The sequence below is a fragment of the Garra rufa genome, chromosome 8, assembly GCF_049309525.1.
Source record: "Garra rufa chromosome 8, GarRuf1.0, whole genome shotgun sequence".
NCBI lineage: Eukaryota > Metazoa > Chordata > Actinopteri > Cypriniformes > Cyprinidae > Garra > Garra rufa.
This window is the reverse complement of record NC_133368.1, coordinates 36797938-36823751: the sequence shown is the minus strand read 5'-3', so window position 1 is coordinate 36823751 and position 25814 is coordinate 36797938. Positions and strand designations below refer to the sequence as shown.

At 36.9% G+C, this 25814-nt stretch overlaps 2 protein-coding genes across 2 annotated transcripts in view; one reads left to right on the top strand and one right to left on the bottom strand.

Moving 5' to 3' along the window:
- The window catches only part of slc35a5 (solute carrier family 35 member A5), a 13517-nt gene extending 7009 nt beyond the window's left edge, over positions 1–6508 (bottom strand). Inside the window, exons 1-4 of the mRNA XM_073846016.1 lie at positions 6433–6508; positions 5577–5777; positions 5395–5493; positions 5170–5303 (exon numbers count right to left, since the gene is read on the bottom strand). Of these exons, the coding sequence (XP_073702117.1) occupies positions 5170–5303; positions 5395–5493; positions 5577–5777; positions 6433–6436 (438 nt within the window). The 5' untranslated portion in view covers positions 6437–6508. The remainder of the gene's footprint in view (positions 1–5169; positions 5304–5394; positions 5494–5576; positions 5778–6432) is intronic.
- Positions 6509–7883: 1375 nt separating this feature from the next.
- f5 (coagulation factor V) lies at positions 7884–24302 on the top strand. Its single transcript, XM_073846061.1, has 25 exons — positions 7884–8060; positions 9018–9100; positions 9246–9368; positions 9784–9996; positions 12128–12289; positions 12371–12592; positions 12753–12918; positions 13002–13182; positions 13265–13361; positions 15284–15489; positions 17115–17265; positions 17347–17559; positions 17641–19999; positions 20079–20247; positions 20337–20573; positions 20719–20935; positions 22196–22375; positions 22450–22566; positions 22663–22734; positions 22810–22895; positions 22975–23130; positions 23272–23416; positions 23517–23668; positions 23767–23949; positions 24053–24302. Exons 1-25 carry the CDS (start codon positions 7918–7920, stop codon positions 24197–24199), a joined length of 6180 nt encoding a protein of 2059 aa, XP_073702162.1. The 5' UTR covers positions 7884–7917; the 3' UTR covers positions 24200–24302.
- The last annotated feature ends 1512 nt before the right edge of the window (positions 24303–25814 follow it).

Sequence of the window (25814 nt, the reverse complement as noted above, 5' to 3'; positions counted from 1 at the left end):
TAATATTTCTGTTATCAGACAACCAAAGTAATATGAAATAATAACTGAAAAAAAATCCTGAATTATGATCATGATTCAATCACTGAAAAGAATCATTTACCGGCATCTGGACATAAGTCACTATTCCCTGCATTATTATCGTTGTTTTTAACTTCCTGTTTGAATGCCTTCAGGATCCTTTGACTTTTTAGGTGTTTAGCCATTTAAAGTTATGTGATCCCAAAAACCTGCTTCTTTTATGTTTTAATGTATTGTTTTGGTTATAATGTACTGATTGGAGAGCCTGGTCTCATGCAAATGCGCACTAGCACGACTTTCTGTTTCTATTTGGCGTGCTATTAACAAGCTGAAATTAACTTTGGCGTACATATGATATGCAATTATGCATGTGTTTGACGTGCATTTAATACGCCGTTTTCGCGTGCATACTCGTATGTGGCTTTACGCATCAACCCCACAGCAACAATCCTAACGTAGCCCGACTCCGCTTGCATTCATTAAATATGGCAGAAGTGCCGGTGTACGCAAAAGGATAAAATACAGAAGTACCTGCGTACCGGCCCACTTCAAGCACTGGAATGAACATAACATCTGTTTTAACCGAAAGCGCTGCTCCACTGCCGCTCGCTGAACAGAGCAGACGCAGATATGAAGAGAGGGAGGTGCGCGCGCATTCATTGGGAGACCTCACGCACGTTCAGCAAAACCGAAGAGCCTCAGAAACTATATTGGGTTTGTCCAATTATGTGTTTATGTATTGTTGCTAGACACTTTTCGCTAGGTTGGCAGCACTGCATCCATTTCTTTAACTATGGGCTAGGTAGTGGGTCAAACAGAAATGCGCGCTGCGTTAATCGCGCGTTAATAAAATTAGTGCCGTTAAAATGAATTTGCGTTAACGCGCGATTAACGCGTTAATTTTGACAGCCCTAATATATATATATATATATATATATAAATACATATATATACACACATATATACACACAGTCAAGCCCGAAATTATTCATACCCCCTTTTTAACGGAAATGACACAGGCTTCTCCCAAAAGATAATAAGACGATGTACAAAAGGCATATTTCTAAAAATATTTCTCAGCTTTTATTTACATTTGAACAAAAAGTTGTATTCATACCCTTTGCAAACTGTCAAAGTCTATGGGAAAATCTATGGGAAGGTTCTATACCAGGAGTTCTCAACTCTGGCCCTCGAGGTCCATTTTCCTGCAGAGTTTAGCTCCAACCCTAATCAAACACACCTGAACAAGCTAATCAAGCTCTTCATCATTACTAGAAAGTTACAGGCAGGTGAGTTTGATCAAGGTTGGAGGTAAACTCTGCAGGAAAGTGGACCTCGAGGGCCAGAGTTGAGAACCTCTGTTCTATACCATTCCAAATAAAGCCCCGTTCACACTAGCAGCGACTTCTGTCGCTGCATGTCGCCAGAGGCTGGCGATGAGGTCGCTAGTGGGCGTTCTTATTACTGGTTGCTTAGTAACATCATTTAACAGACGTTTTTATCCAAAGCAACTTTAGAAACAAAGACAAGCATGTTACAATTCATTTTAATGCAGTTAATATTATTTTTAATATGGTACGTTTATTTGCTGTCTAATCATTTATGATTTTGTCTGTTGTCATACATTTAACACATTTTGGTTTTGATTTTTTAAGAGGTAATATCTAATTTTACATCCTATTAGTTCATTAAAAACCTACTTGGAATCCCCACGATATTGGCCACCCCTTTCCATGCCTCATTTTTAAAATTTATGTCCCTGTATGTGCTAACGGCAGGAATTAATTTCTCCTCTGCTGGAGCTGAAAGGAGAATGATCACATGAGCACTATCATCTTCTTTCCTATTGGCTGTCGCTCCCGAAAGTCGCTCTTCATTTGCATAAAGTTTAGAGATTCTGAACTTTGTCGCGTCGCTCGACACGCCCACATCCGGTCGCCAAAGGTCGCTGACGGCCGCTGTCGCTCTCGTCGCCGGAAATCGCCAGCTCTCCATGGAAATGAATGGGATCGCGTCGCTGTGTCGCGTGTAGTGTGAAAGGTGCGTTCTGATCGACAGGGTCCCTACGCAGTGTTCACTGCTCCCTACTCCCTTATCCGTTGAAGTGGACTTCGCTGACAATAATCGCTCATTTGGAATGCCCTGGAACGTCATCAAAGCAAATCAACGGCAGGGTCACGCAGATTATGATTTAACATAAATAAATATTGTAATTTATTTTACTTTCAAATTTAAATACATATAAACTAATGTATATAATAAATATAGTCAAAATGTATATGTTTAGACCGTTAACAGATTTTAGTGGTCTTATCTTGCGCACTTTCTTTCCAACACGCAGCCTATATTTAAGTATCTTATGGTAACGTTAAATAAAACAAAATAAAACATGATAGAGCCTCACCTTGCCGGTTTTACTTTCATTCATACAATACAATATGCAAATGTCACATGAATCGCCATAACCATTCATAAACATTCTAATTTGTATAATAATAACAACATTTATTGCAACCGCTCCATTGCAGAGCCTTTAAAAAACTTAAACGGCTCTGCTCCATCGTTAGTTCTAACTGGTGACGCGGTGCGCAATGACAGTTGGGTAATTTTCCCCGTCCACTTCCTGTGAAGTGATGTACCGAAGTTCCCTTATTCCCTATGCCGTTCGCAGTGCCCTTCGAACTGAACATGTTCGCTCCCTTCGGTTTGGAATCTCACTTAAGATGGCGGAATACCCTGTGAAGTCCACTTCGCAGTCCACTTACGGTCGAATGGAACGCACCTATAGTCTAAGCTGTTCTAAAGCATCCTAATTACCCTGATTCATTGGGAACAGCTGTTTTAATCAACTCAACAGGTGAAAAACAGAAGCTCTCTGCTGTTGGTTTGTGGACAGTCATGGCTAAGACAAAGGAGCTCACTGAAGACCTGCGGCTGCGCATTGTGGCTGCTCACAAGTCAGGAAAGGGCTATAAGACCATATCGAAATGATTTGAAGTTCCAGTGGCTACAGTGCAAAGTATTATTAAAAAATACAAGACGTTCCGCACTGTGAAAAATCTCAGAGGACGTGGTCGGAAGCCAAAAGTGACACATGTGCTGGCCAGGAGGATAGTGAGAGAGGTAAAAAAGAATCCAAGGATCACCACCAAGGCCATCCTGATGAATCTGGGCTCTGCTGGTGGCAACATCTCAAGGCAGACAGTTCAACGGACACTGCACACCGCTGGGTTCCACGGACACAGACCAAGGAAAACATCACTTCTCCAGATAAGGCACACAAAAGCCCGCTTGGCCTTTGCAAATGCTCATCTGGACAGAGAAGAAGACTTCTGGTCTTCTGTTTTATGGTCAGATTAAACAAAAATTTAAATGTTTGGCCACAATGATGTAGCCTTCATTTGGAGTAAAAAAGGAGAAGCCTTCAACCCTAAGAACACCATCCCCACTGTCAAACATGGTGGTGGGAACCTAATGTTTTGGGGATGTTGTTCAGCCGGTGGACCAGGGAACCTAATCACAGTAAATGGTACCATGAAAAAGGAGCAATACATCAAAATTCTCAACAACAACATCAGGCAGTCTGCAGAGAAACTTGGCCTTGGGCACCAGTGGATATTTTAGAACGACAACAACCCAAAACACAGCAAAAGTGGTGAAGAAATGGTTAGCAGACAAAAACATTAACGTTTTGCAGTGGCCCAGCCAGAGTCCTGACTTAAAGGAACCGTATGTAAGAAATTAATGTCAGTTAATCATAAAATGGCCCTGACATGTCACTAGACATTAAGAAATCATGTTCATTTCAAATACTTATATCACTGACAACAGTGGTCCGGCCAGGATATTGTCATTTAAAAGTGAGAGTTGCAGCCCTCAACTGATGTTATTGTTGTCATTTTGTATTTTGGTCTGAGGCTCCACCCTCCAGCTGTCTACCAATCACGAAGTCAGTAGAGTTTCGTGATCTGGGTTGCCAGCTCTGTTCCAGCTGCAGCTATACGAACGTGTCGGATAAAACATGGATAACGTTACGAAACCTAAAGACCTCGTTATGAATCCGAAATACGTCATGACAAAGTCCGAAATAAAACAAGGATTTGTATAGGAGATGCCTTTGAAAGATGGAGACGGCTGAAAACGGAGAAGAATTTGAAGACAGACGCCAACGTTGCTGATTTTCTCCTGGACAGGTAAGATTCATCTATGTTTGGCTAACTTCCGTACACAGTGGATTTTCCACGGTTGCCCATGCTAAATGCGTTCATAAAAAGCTTTATATCGCACCACTAGCAGGGTATGAAAATAATCTATGTTCCGATTGAAATGTGGTATTACAGTAACGTTACATCTTTACGAAATATTTGGCTAATCACCATCTGTAAATTTTTGCGATACATAATTACTTCACAAAACATCTCTTGTGAAGCATAAACATAATTAACAGAAGAAAAACATTACTGTGTAGGACTTGTCACTTGCCGTTGGAAGCTCCTTGTAGCAGCCTACTCCTACAGCTTAGCTGGCAACCTTGAGTCAGGGGGGGAGCGGGAGGGGATACACCGTTCTACAGTATTTTGAAAGAGATTGCAGTACCAGTTTTGGCCACAATCCTACATACGGTTCCTTTAAATCCAATTGAGAATCTGTGGAGGGAGCTAAAGGTCAGGTTGATGACAAGGAGACCCTCCAACCTGAAAGAGTTGGAGCTCATCGCTAAAGATGAATGGGCAAAAATACCAGTGGAGTGCAAAAAGCTGGTCAGCAATTATAGGAAGCGTTTGATTGCTGTAATAGCCAATAAAGACTTTTCTATTGATTATAAAGAAGGGTATGAATACTTTTGGACATGCCACTTTTTGTTCAAATATAAATAAAAGATGAGTAATAATTTTTTCCACAATGATGCCTCTTGTACATCGTCTTATTATCTTCTGGGAGACGTCTGTGTCATTTCTAATAAAAAAAAACTTGTTGGTTGAATAAAGTAACTTTAAGTCAGAATTTGCCAGGGGTATGAATAATCTTGAGCTTGACTGTATATATATATATATATATATTACTAAAATTATATATAATGCAATAAATGCAAAAAGTAATTTTTCTACAAATATGTATTCATAACTATAAATGTTTAAAACTTCAACGTACAGGTTGCAGATAGGTCATCACATAGAAGATTATGAGGTTATCAAGGAAGTAGAGGAATGCAGGAACAGACCATTTCAGGTAGCTGATAAAAGAGGCACCAGATGAACACCCCAAATCTTTATAAGAGCGGCCCTCTGGAAAACAAAACAATAGCTGTAGTCCAATAACAAACAATATGTACAGTATGCTGAAATATTAACATACACCACAATTCAACAGACTCACCTCGAATGACAACCCGTACTGACATCACTAAACAAAATACTAGTTTGATGGCCTCTGCCATTAAATTCACAGATGCAGGAAGAAAGTCATATTTATTTTCTGTAGGCAAGAAAAAACAGGTAATCATAGAATCATAGGAATCATAGATCAAGTTCCTCTATGGTGGTGTAATATTATGTTACCTTCATTGGCTGAGAATTTTAGTAATAGGATGCGACTGGTTCCCAAAGTGACAAAACCTAGACCCAGAACCAAAGTGTAGGCTGAAGATCTTGAGCACAGCCGCGAGCAAGGACGGCAGCAACGGCATAAAGAGGTGGGCGACGAGGACGGGGCCATCATGGACAACATGAACTGAGGCTGCTCATAGGAGAACAGTGTCACTGAGAAAACATCAGACAATCATATTAATCACAACACTGAAGCAGTAATGGAAAAGGTATTCATGAAATAATAAATTGGTCTCTCCAGTACATTCACTCCTCAAATACCACTTTGTCAAGACGTGTCACCTTCTGTGTCTGGCGGTTTGTTTTCATCATGATTCACAAGCTCAAATGATGAGCCAACCAACAAAACATGCAGACATCAAGTCATGGAATGAGGGATGACTATTTAGTCTCAGTGTTTACAGACAGTTCAGAATTTTGTACATTGTGTCTTTTGTGAAGGTAGTGAAACATTAAACATCACATCTGTCAGTACTGCAATGTTCAAACAGCTCTACAAAATAAATAAATAACTATAGACTGATTGTGACATGATCTTAGACATTATATAGAAATAGTCTAAAGACATTCTGAATGTAAAAGAAACACTAATGCTAAATAAATTGTAACTATCAGAAAGCAAAATTAAAACATTTAACGCACAGTGGTGTGGTTTATCACACTATTGTGGAATTCACTGCGACTGTTTTGATGAACGAAAAAGTGCGTCATTCAGTTCAACGACAGGATATTCACAATGTGTCTATTATAGTGTGAACGTGGTGATTAAAGCACAAATAATTTCATATTCGGTGCTTTATTTACCTACCCATATGTTCTCAGTCGACCGAACAACCTGCCCACGGCTTCCGCGTCGCTTGCGCACGCGTACAACAAAAGCAACGTCATCGTTTGGTTTGACGTTGCAGGGCAACGTGCTTTGCTTATTAATAATAATTAGATCATACTGACATTCATTGGTTGCATTTCAAAGATGAAGGCGTGGCTGGCTAATAAATATTAAAATTGAATCCTAGTCACAGTGAATGTAAAAACTAAATGTAAAAGTCGCTACTATTTATATATTGGTTTGTTTGTTGGATAATGAATAAACTGTTGGAATGTCTGCAGAAATAAACAAACATTGTAAAGTTACAACAAAAACGTTTAAGTGTATTTTATACTTTAGGATTGTAAATATAGTATTTCTAAGTATATACTATTTCTAAGTATGACTGCACATCTTTTTCCGATGACAATGCCTAAAATGAGCTGTTGTAAACATTTTCCAGTCACTTTTAACATTATTTAATGCTGTATGTTAAAGAGTGTGTACTGTTGTACAGTATGTAATGTTCATTTTATTGTTTTAACATGTTTTCCGTATACTTGTCTGGTTCTCTACATCTGTCTGGAAAATGTAGTGAGGATGGTTTATTATGAAATTCCAAGTAAGAAGTCTTTGCCCAACAGACACTGTAAGGGAAATGTGATCATGTCTGAGTCACGTGCAACATTACATAAAGCTTGGTTTGTTGAGACAAACATAGTTTTATTTTCTTTTAAATTAAACATGTGACGTGATGGTCACAGAGCTTCTGACTGTAGGCTACCTGTTTAATCTTCAGATGCACAGGCTTTTACTCACACATTTATACAACTTGAACACTGTAAACAAGCAATGTATGAAGAAACTATTTAAAGGAAATCATTGGGATTATGAGTAAATCCTTATAATGAAACTGCTGTCTGGGGCGGAAACTTGTAGTAAGGACGTTTCTCAGAAACTTAAATCCATATTTGATTATTTCAGATTTCATAACTATCACATTCACAGTAATACATTTAGTCTATAATGATGTTGGTGAAACATGGTGCAGAACCTTTTACATTTTGACAGATCGTCGTTAGTTGGCTGCATTATGACAATTAGCAATATTTGTGCACGTGTAATTTATGCCTGCAAGGAAAATTCCACTAACTAGAGAATCCACTAACTAGCATTTGTTTCCAGTGGAAAGGATTGAACTGGCAAATATGTTTATTTGTTAACTTTCCTTCTTGTAAACAAAACATTTGGTCATAATAATGAAAAGGTTTTACATGTTCAAAACGCTTTGGAGTACTAATGACTAAACAAAAACAAAAAGTTTCCATTTTTTTGATAATGATAGTGCACTGCCCTCGAACACAGTGTTTCAACATGTGCAACAGGGAGGTGGGGGGAGATAAAGTTCACTGGCATTTCTCTGAAAGCTCAGAATTCCCTGCACTCCAGAACAGACCGTTTCCACCTGGAGTTTCATTGTCAGAGATGAAACTCCGCTACTGGAACGTGGCCCCGTACGGTTTGGCCCTTCTGGCATTCCTGTGTAATTATGCAACAGCTGTGGAGAGACGCTATTACATTGCAGCGGTTAATATTAACTGGGACTACACATCTGCCGGACAGCAAAGGTATGAAAAAGAGCATTATTTGTAAAGGTTTTAATTGATTCTTGTGTTTTCTAACCAGTTAGATTGATTGATCTAACTGATTGATTGCCTTTTGTTTGTTTGTCACTCACTCTTTCACTGTAAAAATGTATCAGATAATTACATCTGTACTAAAATGTATTAACTGACAAGAAATATTTTAAATATGTTTAATCAATGTTGCGACTAAGGAAAACGGACATGTGACAAAGACATTTTTATATGAAATACAAATAACCCCAAATAAACATAATGTTAAACCAGCACCCAGAAACTAAATTTAGTTGAAAATTATATAAAGCTCTGTATATCTAAGACTAATTATGTCAAGCCTTTATTCAAAATATTTTCAATTATTATTTTATATTTTACCATTATTAGTATAGTAAATTAAAAATAAAACTTAAAAAAAATGTGTTTCTTAAAATAAAATAAAGTTAACTGAAATAAAATTAAATATTTGGCTAGTTACTAAATTACTAATTTAGTTAGTAATTTAATGTACTAAAATAATAAAAAACTACATTAATAATTCATAAATTATATCAATATTTTTTAACTTTTTTTTTTTTTACAAAAAACGCAACTAAATTACTAACCCCTGGTTTCACAGACGAGGCTTAAACCTAGTCCCAGACTAAAATGTAAGTCTGAGCTGTTTAAACTATAAGAAACTTACTGATTGATCTTGAAATATGTCAATGCCTTTTTGTCTCAAGATGCACACCATGTTTTTTTCTAAAACATGCTTCTGTCCTAACTGAACTATGGCCTAATCCTGGCTTAGTCTAAGCTCTGTCTGTGAAACCAGCCCAAAACGTTGAATTAAAAGGAAAAATATAAACCAGCATGATACTAAAATAAAACAGCATTTGTCAGTTTTTTATTAATTTGGTTATGTAAGAGATGTATTTACTGATTGTTGTTGTTGTATTTCAGGACTGGACCATCATTTAAAAAAGTAGTATACAGGGAGTACAATGAGGGATTCACACAGGCTAAACCACATCCCTTGTCCTCAGGTATTTTGAATATCAAAGACGTCTTTGTTTTAACATTAAAATGAATCCATTTAGTATTATGGAATGCAACATCAAACATGCTTATGCATTTACAGTACTTTTACGTTAACTTTAAAATCATGATTGTTTGAAACTAATGTTCTAGGGTTACTTGGGCCGACCTTGCGAGGACAAGAAGGCGACACAATCATTGTCACGTTTAAGAACATGGCAGATCATCCCTGCAGCATCCACCCACATGGCATCGCTTACGGGAAGCAGTCAGAGGGTGTGTGTTCTGATGTGATTGTGGTAACAGTATGAGTGATGCAACAGTCTAGTAACATGCAGCACACTAGTAACAAGTAGACACTGTGCTATGAAATAACACACAGATACTTTTTCAAGAGGAATGTTGTTTAAAGGACATTATGGATTATTTTAGTTCTCATCATTCAGTTGAGTAAACACTTTGAGTAACACAAACATCTGTGTTTGATTTCTTTGGAAATATTAACCCAAGACAAATTAACCACAGCCTGTACCTAAGTCCAAAGCAGAGACTCTCAAATATTTACAGAACATACCCATTTTTTTCTAACAGCAAAATATTTTTTCCCCCAAAATATATGGATGTTGGTTTAACTGTAATTTACATAAATCTAAGTCTGCTTCTTTTTTCACACTGCTAATGTTCCCATTAGGATCTTTATACTTTGACAACACGTCACTCTATGAGAAAGAGGATGACGTCATTTTGCCCGGCCAAGAGCACACATACCAATGGGATGTGACATCTGAGGTGACCCCTACGGCTGCGGACCCCCCATGCATCACTTACACATACCTTTCCCACTTTGACATTGTTAAGGACTACAATACAGGGTTAATAGGCACAATGCTGATCTGCAAAAAAGGTATGTGAGGCAAAAATGCGATGTTTAATATGACATGTTTAGATGGGTTAAGATGCCCCCCTTTAATTGTTCTTATTTAATTTTCTTATTTAAATTAACTGTTTAGGCCCATTTGTGGAAAAATGTATCAAATTTATCAGCTTTAAAATGGGAAAGTGGATCTAAAGGCATAGTTCAACCAAAAATGAAGGGCCTTCATTCATCTTTGGAACACAAATTAAGATATTTTTGATGAAATCCAATTGCTTTCTGACCCTGCATAGACAACAAGGGAACTGACACATTCAAGGCCCAGAAAGGTAGCAAGGACTTTGTTAAAATAGTCCATGAGACATCTTTGGTTCAACTGTAATTTTATAAAGCTATGAGAATGCTTTTTGTGCACAAAGAAAACAAAAATAATGATTTTATTCAACAATTTCTTCTCTTCCATGTCAGTCTTCGTCACATGTGGTGCACACATGTGGTGCTACTGATACATGAGTCGGTGTTCTGACTTAGAACGTCCAGCATCTTAGTTCATTGTCTGTATATTCTGGTTGAAATATGTAAGGCTGGGGATAAAAATTGTCATCAAAAGCCATCTTCAGACTGTTTTATGTACAGTGTGCGTTTTCTCTGCTTGTAAACAAGGAGCAGTGCAGAACGCTGGCTCCTACACCTTTCTGGGCCTTGAATGTTGTAGTTTCATTGCTGTCTATGCAGGGTCAGAAAGCTCTTGGATTTCATCAGAAATTTGTGTTGCAAAGATGAACGAAAGTCTTACAGTCTTACTTTGGAATGACATGAGGGTAAATAATAAAAGACAGAATTTTCATTTTTGGGTGAACTATCCCTTTCAAGTTGATTTACAGTCAATATTATTTTAGTATTTTAGCTATAGGTCAAAACTTATATGTGACCCTGGACCACAAACGTCACAAGGGTCTTTTTTTTATTTTTATAAATAAGCTTTCCATTTAGGTATGGTTTGTTAGGATAGGACAATATTTGGCAGCGATACAACTATTTGAAAATCTGGAATCTGAGGCTGCAAAAAAATCCAAATATTAAATATTTAAATATCTTCATGGAACATGATCTTTACTTAATATCCTAATCATTTTGGCATAAAAGAAAAATCAATCATTTTAACCCATACAATGTATTGTTGGCTATTGCTACAAATATGTGACCCTGGACCACAAAACCAGTCATAAGGTTAAATTTTACAAAACTGAGATGTATACATCATATGAAAGCTCAATAAATAAGATTTCTATTGATATATGGTTTGTTAGGATAGGACAATATTTGGCTGAGATACATCTATTTGAAAATCTGGAATCTGAGGGTGCAAAAAAATCTAAATACTGAGAAAATCACCTTTAAAGTTGACCAAATGAAGTTCTTAACAATGCATATTACTAATCAAAAATTACATTTTGATATATTTATAGTAGGAATTTTACAAAAAATCTTCATGGAACATGATCTTTACTTAATTTCCTAATGATTTTGGCATAAAAGAAAAATCAATAATTTTGACCAATACTATGTATTTTGGGCTATTGCTACAAATATACCCCAGCGACTTAAGACTGGTTTTGTGCTCCAGGGTCACATATACTCTACACTGAAACCAATATTGGAGCATATTATTATAGCAATAACACTATTGTACTCTAAAATAAACAACATTTGTGAATCCAACAAAAATACTTTCATTTTACAGAACAACATATTTTCTTAATTTCATGAATGATGTCTTGATTTATTTGCTTTCAAAAAAGCCCTATTTTGGCTTAAAATTGCAGTTTACGCTTTTTTTGACAACTCAGTGTCGTAACTTTTATTTCATTGTTTAAGAATTGGTCTATTATGTAATTTAAACAGCGATTTTTGATAAAACTGAATCACTCAATTGACAAATTAACAAAAGTGTTTGTTTATTTTCTTTAATAATATAATACACTGAATGATGCATTGTTATAACGTGCTGAACTCTTTTTAAATATGTTACAATGTAGAAAATGCACACTGGGAGGTCTTCATTTCCCAGCTTACTCTATACAGCTTTGAGTTTCCCAGAAATTACGCAACTATAAACAATTCTGTTTGTCTAGACGATTAATCTGTCCTTGTCCCACAGGCACCCTAGACAGCTCTGGAAATCAGATTCATTTCCATCAGGAGGCTGTGCTATTGTTTGGAGTGTTTGATGAGAACAAGAGCTGGTACAGCACTGGAGGCCCTGAACGGGCACACAATGTGAAATATACTATAAATGGCTACACAAATGGCTCTCTACCAGGTTGGTTTGATATTTTTCACACATAACATATCATTTCTGCATATCTACTTACGTGTAAAACTCCTCCGTGTCGTCCTCCAGATCTGGACATCTGTGCCCACTCCAAAGTCAGCTGGCACCTGCTGGGAATGAGCTCTGAGCCAGAGCTCTTCTCTGTACACTTTAACGGGCAAGCCCTACTGCATGATGGGCACAAGACCTCTTCTGTTGGCATCATTAGTGGAACTGCCACTAGTGCCAGCATGACTGGTGTCCACCCCGGCCGCTGGCTTATTTCCTCTCACATTAGCAGGCACTTGGAAGGTAAGACCTGCCAGAGAAATGACCAACTTTAATTAAATATTCATTTCAAACATCAACCTGTACAGTCTCAATTTCATAGCTTGTAGAATCACTATTAATGCTGACAGTGTGTACTCTATGAAAGTGATTACAGTTCCACATGTTGATGTCATATTTGCAGCTGGTTTGCATGGGTACCTAAATATTAAGACGTGTGATGAGTACGCAGCACCAAAAAGACGGCTTACCATCCAACAGAAACAAGAAAGCCAAGAGTGGACTTATTATATAGCAGCAGAAGAGGTCATTTGGGATTATGCTCCACAAATGGCAGAAAACATGGATGGGTATGTGCATCATGATTCATTGACAGGACATGTTTTTTATGTGAGCTCTGCTCTAATGTTTTATCTCACTTTTTTCCACTCAGGGATTTCCGATCAAAATATTTAAAGCAGGGGCCTCAGCGAATAGGTAAAAAATACAAAAAAGCAGTATTTACTCAGTATAAAGATGGCATGTTTAAAGAGAGAGCGGAAGACAAGCAAAGAAAGAAAGAGCTTGGGATTCTCGGGCCAGTGATAAGAGCTCAAATCAGAGATGTCATAAAGGTATAAAGCTTCTCACATAATCACAGCTCTAATAATTACTACTTTATTTGCTTAATTGATGATTGTGATGTTGTTTCTATAGATTGTCTTTAAAAACAAAGCATCACGTCCGTATAGTATCTATCCTCATGGACTAACCATTGATAAAGCAGCAGAAGGAGCCAGTTATCCTGCAGGAGGTTTGTTTGATATCTCTGGATGTATATTTATCAATTCTACACCATACATGCAATTCATATATGTGACCCTGGACCACAAAACCAGTCATAAGGTTAAATTTGACAAAACTGAGATATATACATCATATGAAAGCTCAATAAATAAGCTTTCTATTGATGTATAGTTTGTTAGGATAGGACAATATTTGGCCGAGATAAATCTATTTGAAAATCTGAAATCTAGAAAGAAAATCATCTTTAAAGTTGTCCAAATTAAGTTCTTAGCAATGCATATTACTAATCAAAAATTACATTTTGATAGGTTTACAGTAGGAATTTTACAAAAAATCTTCATGGAACATGATCTTTACTTAATTTCCTAATGATTTTTGACATAAAAGAAAAATCTATAATTTTGACCCATACAATGTATTTTTGGCTATTGCTACAAATATACCCCAGCGACTTAAGACTGGTTTTGTGGTCCAGGGTCACATATATGCATCTTTATTTAAATCAGCAGACAACATGAAGATATATGTGCTGAGATCTCTAATGTAGGGCTGCACAATGTTTTGGATATGGCTTAGTGTGATTATCAAAAGCTGCAATATACGTGTTGCACGCTTCAGTGTGCTCATGATCTGGTATTTGTTTCAATGTCTCAGAGAGCGTTTTTTGTCGTTTACTGCTGCCCTGATAAACTAAAAACTTAAAGTTATGAGCTACAGGAGATGCACACAAGTAAATGCTTCTATGTTTATTTATTAAAATCAAAGTTTTGTGATTTGATAATTGCAAACCACCAAAATAAAAGCTAGATGGATTAACGGTTAAAAGTTATTATAATCTAAACATAAATACTGGTATTATTATTGCAATTTTGTTGTACTGTAAAATAGTTTTTTATTAAATATTTTTTATTTTACAGTGCAATATTAACATTTGTTTCTTATTTTATTTAATAATAATCACAGTAAAAATCTAAATGATAACATGCAGCCCTAATCTCTAAAGTTCTTTATCAATGATGAAGATACAGTTGAGGTCAAAAGTTTACATACACCTTGCAGAATCTACAAACTGTTAATTATTTAACCAAAATAAGAGGGATCATACAAAATATGTGTTATTTTTTTATTTAGTACTGACCTGAATAAGATATTTCATATAAAAGATGTTTACATATAGTCCACAAGAGAAAATAACGGTTGCATTTATAAAAATGACACCATTCAAAAGTTTACATATGCTTGATTCTTAATATTGTGTTGTTACCTGAATGATCCACAGCTGTTTTGGGTTTTTTTGTTTTTGTTTAGTGATAGTTGTTCATCCCTTGTTAGTCCTGAACAGTTAAACTGCCCACTGTTCTTCAGAAAAATCCTTCAGGTCCCACAAATTCTTTGGTTTTTCAGCATTTTTGTTTTTTAACCCTTTTCAACAATGACTATGATTTTTGAGATCCATCTTCCTCGCACTGAGGACAACTGAAGGCCTCATATGCAACTATTAGAGAAAGGTTCAAACGCTCACTAATGCTCCAGAAGGAAAACGATGCATTAAGAGCTAAGGTTGTAAACTTTTGAACAGAACATGTGTACATTTTCCTTATTTTGCCTATGTATCATATATTTTTTCATTTAGTACTGCCCTTCAGAAGCTACAAAAGATACTTACATGTTTCCCAGAAGACAAAATAAGTTAAATTTACCCTGATCTTCAATTTCAAAAAGTTTTAACCCCTCAGTGTCAAATGATAGATCTCAAAATCATACAGTGATTGTTGGAAAGGGTTCAAATACACAAAAATGCTGAAAAAAACAAATAATTTGTGGGACCAGACTTTCGACCTCAACTGTAACTGTAAAATCATAAAAAACAATATTTAAATATATTAGATATTATTAGATATTTAAATAAAATTGCTGTTGATTTGAAAGGGAACCAGACACACGGGATTCAACCAGGAGAGTCTTACACATATACATGGAGTGTGTCTGAGGAAGACGTACCAACGGACAGTGACCCCAGATGTCTGACCAGGATGTACCACAGTGCAGTGGACACTCCTCGAGACATTGCTTCTGGTCTTGTGGGCCCTCTTCTCATCTGTAAGAGCCAGTCCCTCAACAAAAAGAATGTCCAGGTAACTGATTTCAATTTGCAATATATTGGGCCACTAAATCAGAGTAGGCTGCAAAGTAACTGTGCCTTATATGCGAACCTTATATGCTTTTTTGAACAAAATATAGGACAGCATTGACTGCGTTCTTCACAGATAAGGCAATACTGAGAAAAATTTAATTCAGCATTGAATAAAAAAATACATCTATTAATGCCATTTCAACCAGTATTTAAGTGATATGTACAGTCGTGGCCAAAAGTTTTGAGAATGACACAAATATTAGTTTTCACAAAGTTTGCTGCTCAACTGCTTTTAGATCTTTGTTTCAGTTGTTTCTGTGATGTACTGAAATATAATTACAAGCACTTCATACGTTTCAAAGGCTTTTATCGACAATTACATGACATTTATGCAAAGAGTCAGTATTTGCAGTGTTGGCCCTTCTTTTTCAGGACCTCTGCAATTCGACTGGGCATGCTCTCAATCAACTTCTGGGCCAAATCCTGACTGATAGCAACCCATTCTTTCATAATCACTTCTTGGAGTTTGTCAGAATTAGTGGGTTTTTGTTTGTCCACCCGCCTCTTGAGGATTGACCACAAGTTTTAAGATCTGGGGAGTTTCCAGGCCATGGACCCAAAATTTCAACGTTTTGGTCCCAGAGCCACTTAGTTATCACTTTTGCCATCGTGCTGGAAAATGCATTGTTCTTCACCAAACTGTTGTTGGATTGTTGGAAGAAGTTGCTGTTGGAGGGTGTTTTGGTACCATTCTTTATTCATGGCTGTGTTTTTGGGCAAAATTGTGAGTGAGCCCACTCCCTTGGATGAGAAGCAACCCCGAATGGTCTCAGGATGCTTTACTGTTGGCATGACACAGGACTGATGGTAGCGCTCACCTTTTCTTCTCCAGACAAGCCTTTTTCCAGATGCCCCAAACAATCGGAAAGAGGCTTCATCGGAGAATATGACTTTGCCCCAGTCCTCAGCAGTCCATTCGCCATACTTTTTGCAGAAGTTCAATCTGTCCCTGATGTTTTTTTTTGGAGAGAAGTGGCTTCTTTGCTGCCCTTCTTGACACCAGGCCATCTTCCAAAAGTCTTGGCCTCACTGTGCGTGCAGATGCGCTCACACCTGCCTGCTGCCATTCCTGAGCAAGCTCTGCACTGGTGGCACTCCGATCCCGCAGCTGAATCCTCTTTTTAGGAGACGATCCTGGCGCTTGCTGGACTTTCTTGGATGCCCTGAAGACTTCTTAACATTGCAGTGGAAAGTTTTTTTCGGGATTAAGTTAATTTTCATGGCAAAGAAGGACTATGCAATTCATCTGATCACTCTTCATAACATTCTGGAGTATATGCAAATTGCTATTATAAAAACTTAAGCAGCAACTTTTCCAATTTCCAATATTTATGTAATTCTCAAAACTTTTGGCCATGCACGACTGTATTTTTGTGATTAAAGTTTCACAATGTTAGCTTAGTGACAAGCCAACATCAAAATGTAGGTAACACTTAATGAAGCTGTTTTGAAGTGTTTGAATAACTTAATTCTGAAGTTCTACTATATGATGGTTAACATGCTGCCAAAGAAAGTAGCAAAGCAGCTCACTTGGTTTTGGAAACTAAAAGCAATTCTCTTTTTCAGCTGAAAGCAGACAAAGAACAGCATGCCATGTTTACCGTTTTTGATGAGAACAAGAGCTGGTACCATGATGAGAACATTAACACATATTGCAGTGACCCCAGAAGAGTTAAAAGAGATGATCCAGAGTTTTACAAATCAAATGTCATGCACAGTGAGTGATTTTCTGATATTTATTATATCAGTGTTGTTGACTCATATTTGATACATGTATTTATTGCTTCATCTCTTACAGCAATCAATGGCTATGTATATGAAAGTGGCCAAGAATTGGGATTTTGCAATGGTGAAATCGTGACCTGGCATGTATCAAGTGTTGGTGAACAAGATTATATCCAGACTGCTACTTTTTACGGCCATACATTTGAGCTAAAAAACAGAGAAGAGGATATGCTTAGTCTATTTCCCATGACTGGTGAAACAATCACTATGAACATGCTTAATTCAGGCGAGTATCCAAATGATTTATAATGAATTTAATTTAATTTTAAGATATTGTTACTGACTATACAAATTATTCACTTTATAGGTATCTGGCTTTTAGCATCACTGAACTCTCATGATTCCACTAAAGGGATGAGGGTGAAATTCAAGGACCTTGAATGCTTCAGAGATTACGTAATGGAATATGATTATGAACCAGATAAATTCACTGTATGGAAACCTGCATCCATCAACGACATTAAAAAAGAGAAACCGATACAAATACAGCCTATCGAGGTTGACGAGGACACAGAAAACTATGCAGACTTCTTAAACTTGAGGTCGCACAAAAACTTTACAGATGACGTTGAGCAAATTGACCTTTCGATATTAGATTATGATGATGATTTATTGCAGACAAAAAGTCCAGGCCCAAGCGATGTGTTGGACAAATCACACAATAGTACATTCAGATCTTTCAATCAACTTGACGATTTATCAACTGAGGAGGCTGGTTTGGAAAAGAAGAGAAAATCTTCAAATAAAGTCTTGAATGAAAGCACAGAAGAGACAAGCATTTTTGATTCCAAACCAGAGGTCAAGTCAAACAATGAAACGGACAGTATTATTTCACATTTTCCAGTTGTAGAAAGAAAGGTCCGTAGTGTATCAACAAAGCCAATGAATGAAACAGAAAGTGTCTCTACAAATGTCACTCTGGATATTGAAATAAATATCAATCTAGCAGAAAATGTCAGTTTGTCATTAGAGACAGACAGTGTTTCTGTAAATACTACTCATATAGAAAACATCAGTTTATCATTAGAGACAAACAGTATCTCTGCAAATGCTTCTCATGTAGAAAACGTCAGTTTATCATTAGAGACAAACAATATCTCTGCAAATGCTACTCATGTAGAAAATGTCAGTTTGTCATTAGAGACAGATAGTGTACCTGCTTATACTACGCGTGTAGAAAACGTCAGTTCATCATTAGGGATAGACAGTATCTCTACTACTCATGCTCCAACGATTGATACCAACATCACCCACACAATAAATGAAACACACATTTTCCCCACTAATGCCAGTGTCACTTCATCTGATGCTCCAGTTGTTGACAGAAACATCTTTATGGAAGAAGACAGTCCATCACTAAATTCTTCTGAATCAAACCTCCTGCTATCAAACCAAACCTCTGTAAACAAAACAATTATTCAAGAAGAGGCAAACGATAAAAATATCACTGACCTGGCGGATAGTGACCGTGAGAGTTCAGGTAACATCTTTATTTACCACGTGCCTAGTCCTGATTCTGTCTCCAACAGCTCAGAGACACAAACTGAGGAGGATTTTGTGCTTCTGGATAGTGATCATCCCTTGGAAATGTCAACAGATTATAAGACTGCAGTAGAATATAATGTCTCACCAATGGACACACCAGAGGAGATGGGTGAACTAATTGAAAACACAACAAGGATCGTTGAAGAAGTCAACAGCACAAAGGTGAATTACACCAGTGAGAGAGCCGAGAGCATTTTTAATCTCAGTTCATCTTCGCCTTTGAGCAACAGCACTTTGCAAAGCAATGAGTCTGAATCTTCAAATGCAACTTTGTCTGATTTCAGCCTTGACCTTGAATCTGAAACAACAGAGAACAGAACATCATCCGCTAATGTTACAATCAAACCGCAAAGTGAAATTTGGAGAAACGCATCAGAGCTCCTTTCTTCAGAAAGTATAGAGAATGCATCTTTTTCTCTTGTCCCTTTCAATGTTTCATCCATAAAGAACGCCTCAGAAAGTGAAAGCGAAGAGGAAATAGTCATCTATCTGAAGAACAATCACAGCGAGGCCATACTCACATCTCATCTCGATCCAAAAGAAGAGCACTGGGGTTACGAAGGCAAACATGAACTGGTTCATAGGGAAATCCCAGAGCACATGAACAAATACATCCCAGGGAAGTCTTCAGCAAAATCAAATAAGCCAAAGAAAAAAGTAGTCCACCAGAGGGTAAAGCCAAGAAAGGGATTTGGCATGAAGACAAAGAAAAGGAAGGAGTATAAGGCACAGCCACGTTCTGATTTTTCTCCGAGGGGTCTTTCTCCAAGAGGTTTTGGACCTTCTGGGTTGACCCCAAGAGGAAGCAGACCTGTGTCTAGCGAGGACGAGCTGACGGAGAAATCCATCGTCATAGGAGTGCCAAGACGCGATTTCAATGATTATGAGTTGTATGTTCCAAAACATGAGCAGGATGCAGATTTTGATAGTATTGTTCATCACCCAGAAGAGTATGAATATGTAGAATATAAAGACCCTTATAGCAAAGCAGCAGATGTTCAAAGCCCAGTGGTTGATGTAACATCCCAGCATTTCTTAAAAATGGCTGGAGACAAGGATACCAGAACTTATTTCATCTCAGTTGAAGAGGAAGAATGGGATTATGCTGGTTACGGGCAGAGGTACTGTTGACATCATGTATTTTAAATAATCCAAATTATGCATTTCTGAGTCTAACTCATTTGTTTTATGTTTGAAAAGGAGGCTTGATAAATCTTCTCAAAGCGAGAGGCCCACAGCTTTCAAAAAAGTAGTGTTTAGAAAGTATCTGGACAGCACTTTCAGTATCCGAGACATCCGAGGGGAAATAGATGAACACCTGGGAATTCTGGGTCCGGTCATTAAAGCTGAAGTGGATCAGACTGTTATGGTACACCATTGAATAAGTAAACATATGTGTGCACAAATAAAAGTATGAAGCAAAAAGCATGATAAATTACATTCCTGTTTTTGTTGCAGGTATTTTTCAGGAACCTTGCCAGCCGTCCGTATTCTTTGCATGCAAATGGAGTAAAGTACTTAAAACAAATGGAAGGCCTGAGTTACGACGATCAGTCGCCGTATTGGTACAAACAGGACGATGCTGTACAACCCAACAGCACTTTTATCTACATGTGGAATATAAATTCCAAATCTGGACCTCAAAATAATGAATCTGACTGTCGAACGTGGACTTACTACTCTGCAGTGAATCCTGTAAGTATGAATGTTTCTTCATATTACACTTAACTCAAGATTGCTACACGAGGGCTGTCCATGTAATACATTTAATTTGAATACAGATGAGTGGCAAATAACACTTCGCAATTTTCACTTACAATTGAATTGCTTTCTTGCATAGGAGAGAGATATAAACTCTGGGCTGATTGGACCGCTTCTGGTGTGCAGGAAGGGAACACTGGAAAAAAAGCCTCTGGACAGAAGAGAGTTTGTCCTGCTTTTTATGACGTTTGATGAGAATAAGAGCTGGTACTATGAGGAGAATCGGGAGAGGATTGAAAGGAAAAACAGAAGAGCAGTCATGGATCCAAATTTTCAAAATAATTTAAAGTTTGATGGTAAGAAAAAGTCTTTATTTCATCATATTTTAATTATAATTGTATATAATTTATTTATATTACAGTCACTGGATTAAAACTAAACAAATTTGAGCAAGTATGGAGAGCATTAAAAGTATTGCTTTACATAAACTTACTTGTCTAGTACAGTTGAGGTCAAAAGTTTACATACACCTTGAAGAATCTGCAAAATGTTACTTATTTTACCAAAATTAGAGGGATACAAAATGCATGTTAGTACTGGCCTGAATAAGATATTTCACATAAAAGACATTTACACAATTTACACATTTACAAAAGAAAATAATAGTTGAATTTATAAAAATGACCCTGTTCAAAAGTTTACATACGCTTGATTCTTAATACCTAATTGACATTTCTGTGTATTTGAATCCTTTCCAACAATGACCGTATGATTATGAGATATATCTTTTCACACTGAGGACAACTGAGGGACTCATATGCAACTATTACAGAAGGTTCAAACGCTCACTGATGCTCCAGAAGGAAACGCAATGCATTAAGAGCCAGGGGTTAAAACTTTTTGAATTTGAAGATCAGGGTAAATTTAACTTATTTTGACTTCTGGGAGACATGTAAGTATTTTCTGTAGATTCTGAAGGGCAGTACTAAATGATAAAATACGATATTTAGGCAAAATAAGAAAAATGTACATATCTTCATTCCGTTCAAAAGTTTACACCCCTGGCTATTAATGCATCGTTTCTGTTTGAACCTTCTGTAATAGTTGCATATCTCTCAGTTGTCCTCAGTGTGAAAAGATGGATCTCAAAATCATACAGTCACTGTTGAAAAGGGTTAAAACTTAAAATACACAAAATGATGAAAAACCAAAGAATTTATGGGAGCTGAAGGATTTTTCTGAGTAACAGCAGGCAGTTTAACTCTTTAGGACAAACAAGTGACTCATGAACAACTATCACTAAACAACAACAACAAACACAGCTGTGGATCACTCAGGAAACAACACCGTATTAAGAATCAAGTGTGTGCAAACTTTTGAACAGGGTCATTTTTTTATAAATTCAACTATTATTTTCTCTTGTGGACTATATGTAAACGTCTTTAATGTGAAATATCTTATTCAGGTCAGTACTAAATAAACAATAACACACATTTTGTATGATCCCTCTTATTTTGGTATAATAATTAACATTTTGCAGATTCTGCAAAACTTTTGACATCAACTGTATTGTTAATAAATTTGCAATATCATGTTTTCAAATTTTGTTCTGTCAGCTATCAATGGCATTATCTTCAGTCTCAAAGGACTACGAATGTACACAAATCAGCTAGCGAAGTGGCATCTGATCAACATGGGCTCTCCTAAAGACCTCCACAGCGTCCATTTCCATGGTCAAACGTTCATAAACAAGGAATTGAAGGACCACCGTCAGGGTGTTTACCCACTTTTACCAGGTGTGTAGTGTTGTTAGAAAATACTTACTTTGATGATCTAAAAAGGTCATTCACACTCAGATCCTGTCATTTAGGTGGATTTGCCACTCTGGAAATGTTGCCTTCAAAGCCTGGTCTCTGGCAGCTGGAATCTGAAGTTGGACTCTCGCAGCAGAGGGGAATGCAGACATTATTCCTTGTGTTAGATAATGGTATCACATACAGTAATTTATCTTGCTGATCTTATTACAAGAAAGAAACTGATTCTGTCAGATCTTAGTTAAAATCTTACCTGGTGTGTTTTGCAGTCTGTGATCATGCTCTTGGTCTCGTTTCTGGAACTGTGAAAGATGAACAAATAACAGCGTCTGACTCTAGAGGTAGTATTTGAAAGCATAGCTTTTATGTAGGATATTTTGGATCACATTATTAACACATTTAACTCTGTTTTTAAGGACAATGGCATCCTCATTTGGCCAGACTACATAATACTGGGAAATACAATGCGTGGAGTACAACAAAGACAGGACAGTACATTCAGGTAACCACTCATAATTGGCCCATAAAATTAAGAAATGCTAACGACTAGTTACTTGAAGAGGCTGTATCCTGCATTCCAGGTGGACTTCCAGAGGCCGGTAGTGATTAGTAAAGTTGCCACACAGGGAGCCAAGCAATTCTTAAAACATAATTTTGTGCTGAACTACACTATTTCATACAGCACTGACAAAAAGAAGTGGACCTTCTACAAGGGAGACAGTGATACTGTCAGAAAGGCAAGTGACTATTTCTGTATGGTTATAAACAGAATGTACATTTCAGAATAAGAGTCTGTCTACTTTGAACAGGCCATGGTCTATGTGAACACTGAACAGCTCATAATATCACAGATAACTGTGTTTTTCAATGCCCAACAGACGTTTGAAGGAAACAGTGAAGCATATGACACGAGGGAAAACATATTTTTCCCTCCTCTGATTGGTCGATATGTGAGGCTGCATCCTTTACATTCTTACAACTACCCAACTGTCCGTTTGGAGTACTATGGTTGTGAGCTTGACGGTATGGAAAAAAATCAAAGGTTTTTTTTTTTCTCATATTGCTTTATAAGACCCAAAAACGTTTAGCTCCATTATGCTTAACCTCCTCATTGTGCTGTCAGGTTGCTCTGTGCCATTGGGAATGGAAAGTGGGCACATTAAAGATGCTCAAATCACTGCCAGTTCTGCGGCCTCCAGTTGGTACTCTGGCCAGTGGCAGCCTTGGTATGCACGCTTAAATAAACAAGGGACCGTCAATGCATGGCAAGCCAAGGTAGCTAGAATATACCTCATAAATACAAACTTTTAAAGGTATTATTTGCTACACTTCAAATCAACCTCAAGACTCATTACATTGTCTGCAATTTACAGAACAATGACATGCAGCCATGGATCCAGGTGGAACTCAAGGATATAAAGAAGATAACTGGGATTATAACACAGGGGGCCAAATCGTTACGCCATGAGATGTATGTGACAGCATATTCTCTGGAGTACAGTGAAGATGGCAAGAGATGGACAAAGTACACAGATGATGACGATTATGAACAAAAGGTAAGCCGTCTCACTTTTTGGGAATAGAACAAGTTTCTGTGGAAGAACCCACAGTGTTTTCGGTCTTCAGAATAAAAGTAACTGTTTTCTTTTATTTTCACAGACTTTTCAAGGCAACACAGATAACAATGGCCAAGTAAAGAACTACATCTACCCGCCAATTTTTTCCAAATTCATCCGAGTTATTCCAAAACAATGGCAGAAGTCCATCACTATGAGGATTGAGCTGCTTGGTTGTGATTGTGAATAAGCACTATGCTGTCACTTTTTTAATCTATATTTTGTATATAATTAATTTTTGTTTGTGTCATAATTAAATATTTTAAATAAATGCCAAATCTATTTTTAAACAATGGCGTCTAAATAATTGAATGTAATATTTCCCAAAATATAGGTGGATGAATGCAGAAATGTTTTGTGTTCCAACAGCATGCATACGCCACCTTGTGTTGAATTAATGTCTACTTGTTCTGGGTCAGCCCAACACACACACACAGAATGCAAAATGATGGCTACATGTTTTACACAGTCAACATAAGATGACTTAAAATTATTTAATGTTAAGTTTTACAACTTCACAATTTCTTAATTTGCCCTTATTTTATTTACTTTTTATGTATTTACTATTTTATACATTTTTGGACTGTACGTAGGCCTACTTTTAAGCTTAGGTAATATTGAAATGTTAACAAAGATAGATTTGTTAACAATCTTTTTTTTTTTAAATTTGTTACATTTTTTTATAAAAAAATGACCCTGTTCAAAAGTTTACATACACTTGATCCTTAATACTGTGCTGTTACAGAATGATCCACATCTGTGTGTGTGTGTGTGTGTGTGTGTGTGTGTGTGTGTGTGTGTGTGTGTGTGTGTGTGTGTGTGTGTGTGTGTGTTTTTGTGACATATCAGGACACAAATTTGTGTAATAACATGGGTATGACATAGGTATTGCAAGGAAAGGGTGACTTATGAGGACATTGCCCATGTCCCCACTTTTCAAAAGGCTTATAAATCATACAGAATACGTTTTTTTGAGAATGTAAAGATATGCACAGTCTCCTGTGAGGGCTAGGTTTAGGTGTAGGGAAGGTGTAGGGTGATAGCAAATATCGTTTGTACAGTATAAAAACCATTACGTCTATGGAATGTCCCCACAATTCACAAAAACAAACGTGTGTGTGTGTGTGTGTGTGTGTGTGTGTGTGTGTGTGTGTGTTTTTTGTTTAGTAATAGTTGTTCATGAGTCCCTTGTTTGTCCTGAACAGTTAAACTGCCCACTGTTCTTCAGAAAAAACCTTCAGGTCCACAAATTATTATTATTATTATTATTTTTTAGCATTTTTGTGTATTTGAACCCTTTCCAACAATGACTGTATGATTTTGAGATCCATCTTTTCACACTGAGGACAACTGAAGGACTCTTACGCAACTATTACATACGGTTCAAACGCTCACTGATGCTCCAGAAATAAAAACGATGCATTAAGAGCTAGGGGTGAAAACTTTTGAACAGAATGAAGATATGTATTTTGCCTAAATATCAGATTTTTTTTTTTTTTTTTTCAATTTTACTCCTATCTTCAAATTCAAAAAGTTTTCACCCCCTGGCTCTTAATGCATTGTGAAGCATCAGTGAGCATTTGAACCTTCTGTAATAGTTGCATGAGTCCTTCAGTTGTCCTCAGTGTGAAAAGATGAATCTCAAAAATCATACAGTCGTTGTTGGAAAGGGTTTAAATACACAAAAATAATGAAAAAGAATTTGTGAGACCTGAAGGATTTTTCTGAAGAACAGAACTATCACTAAACAAAACAAAACAAAAAAACAAAACAAAAAAACAAAACAAAAAAACAGCTGTGGGTGC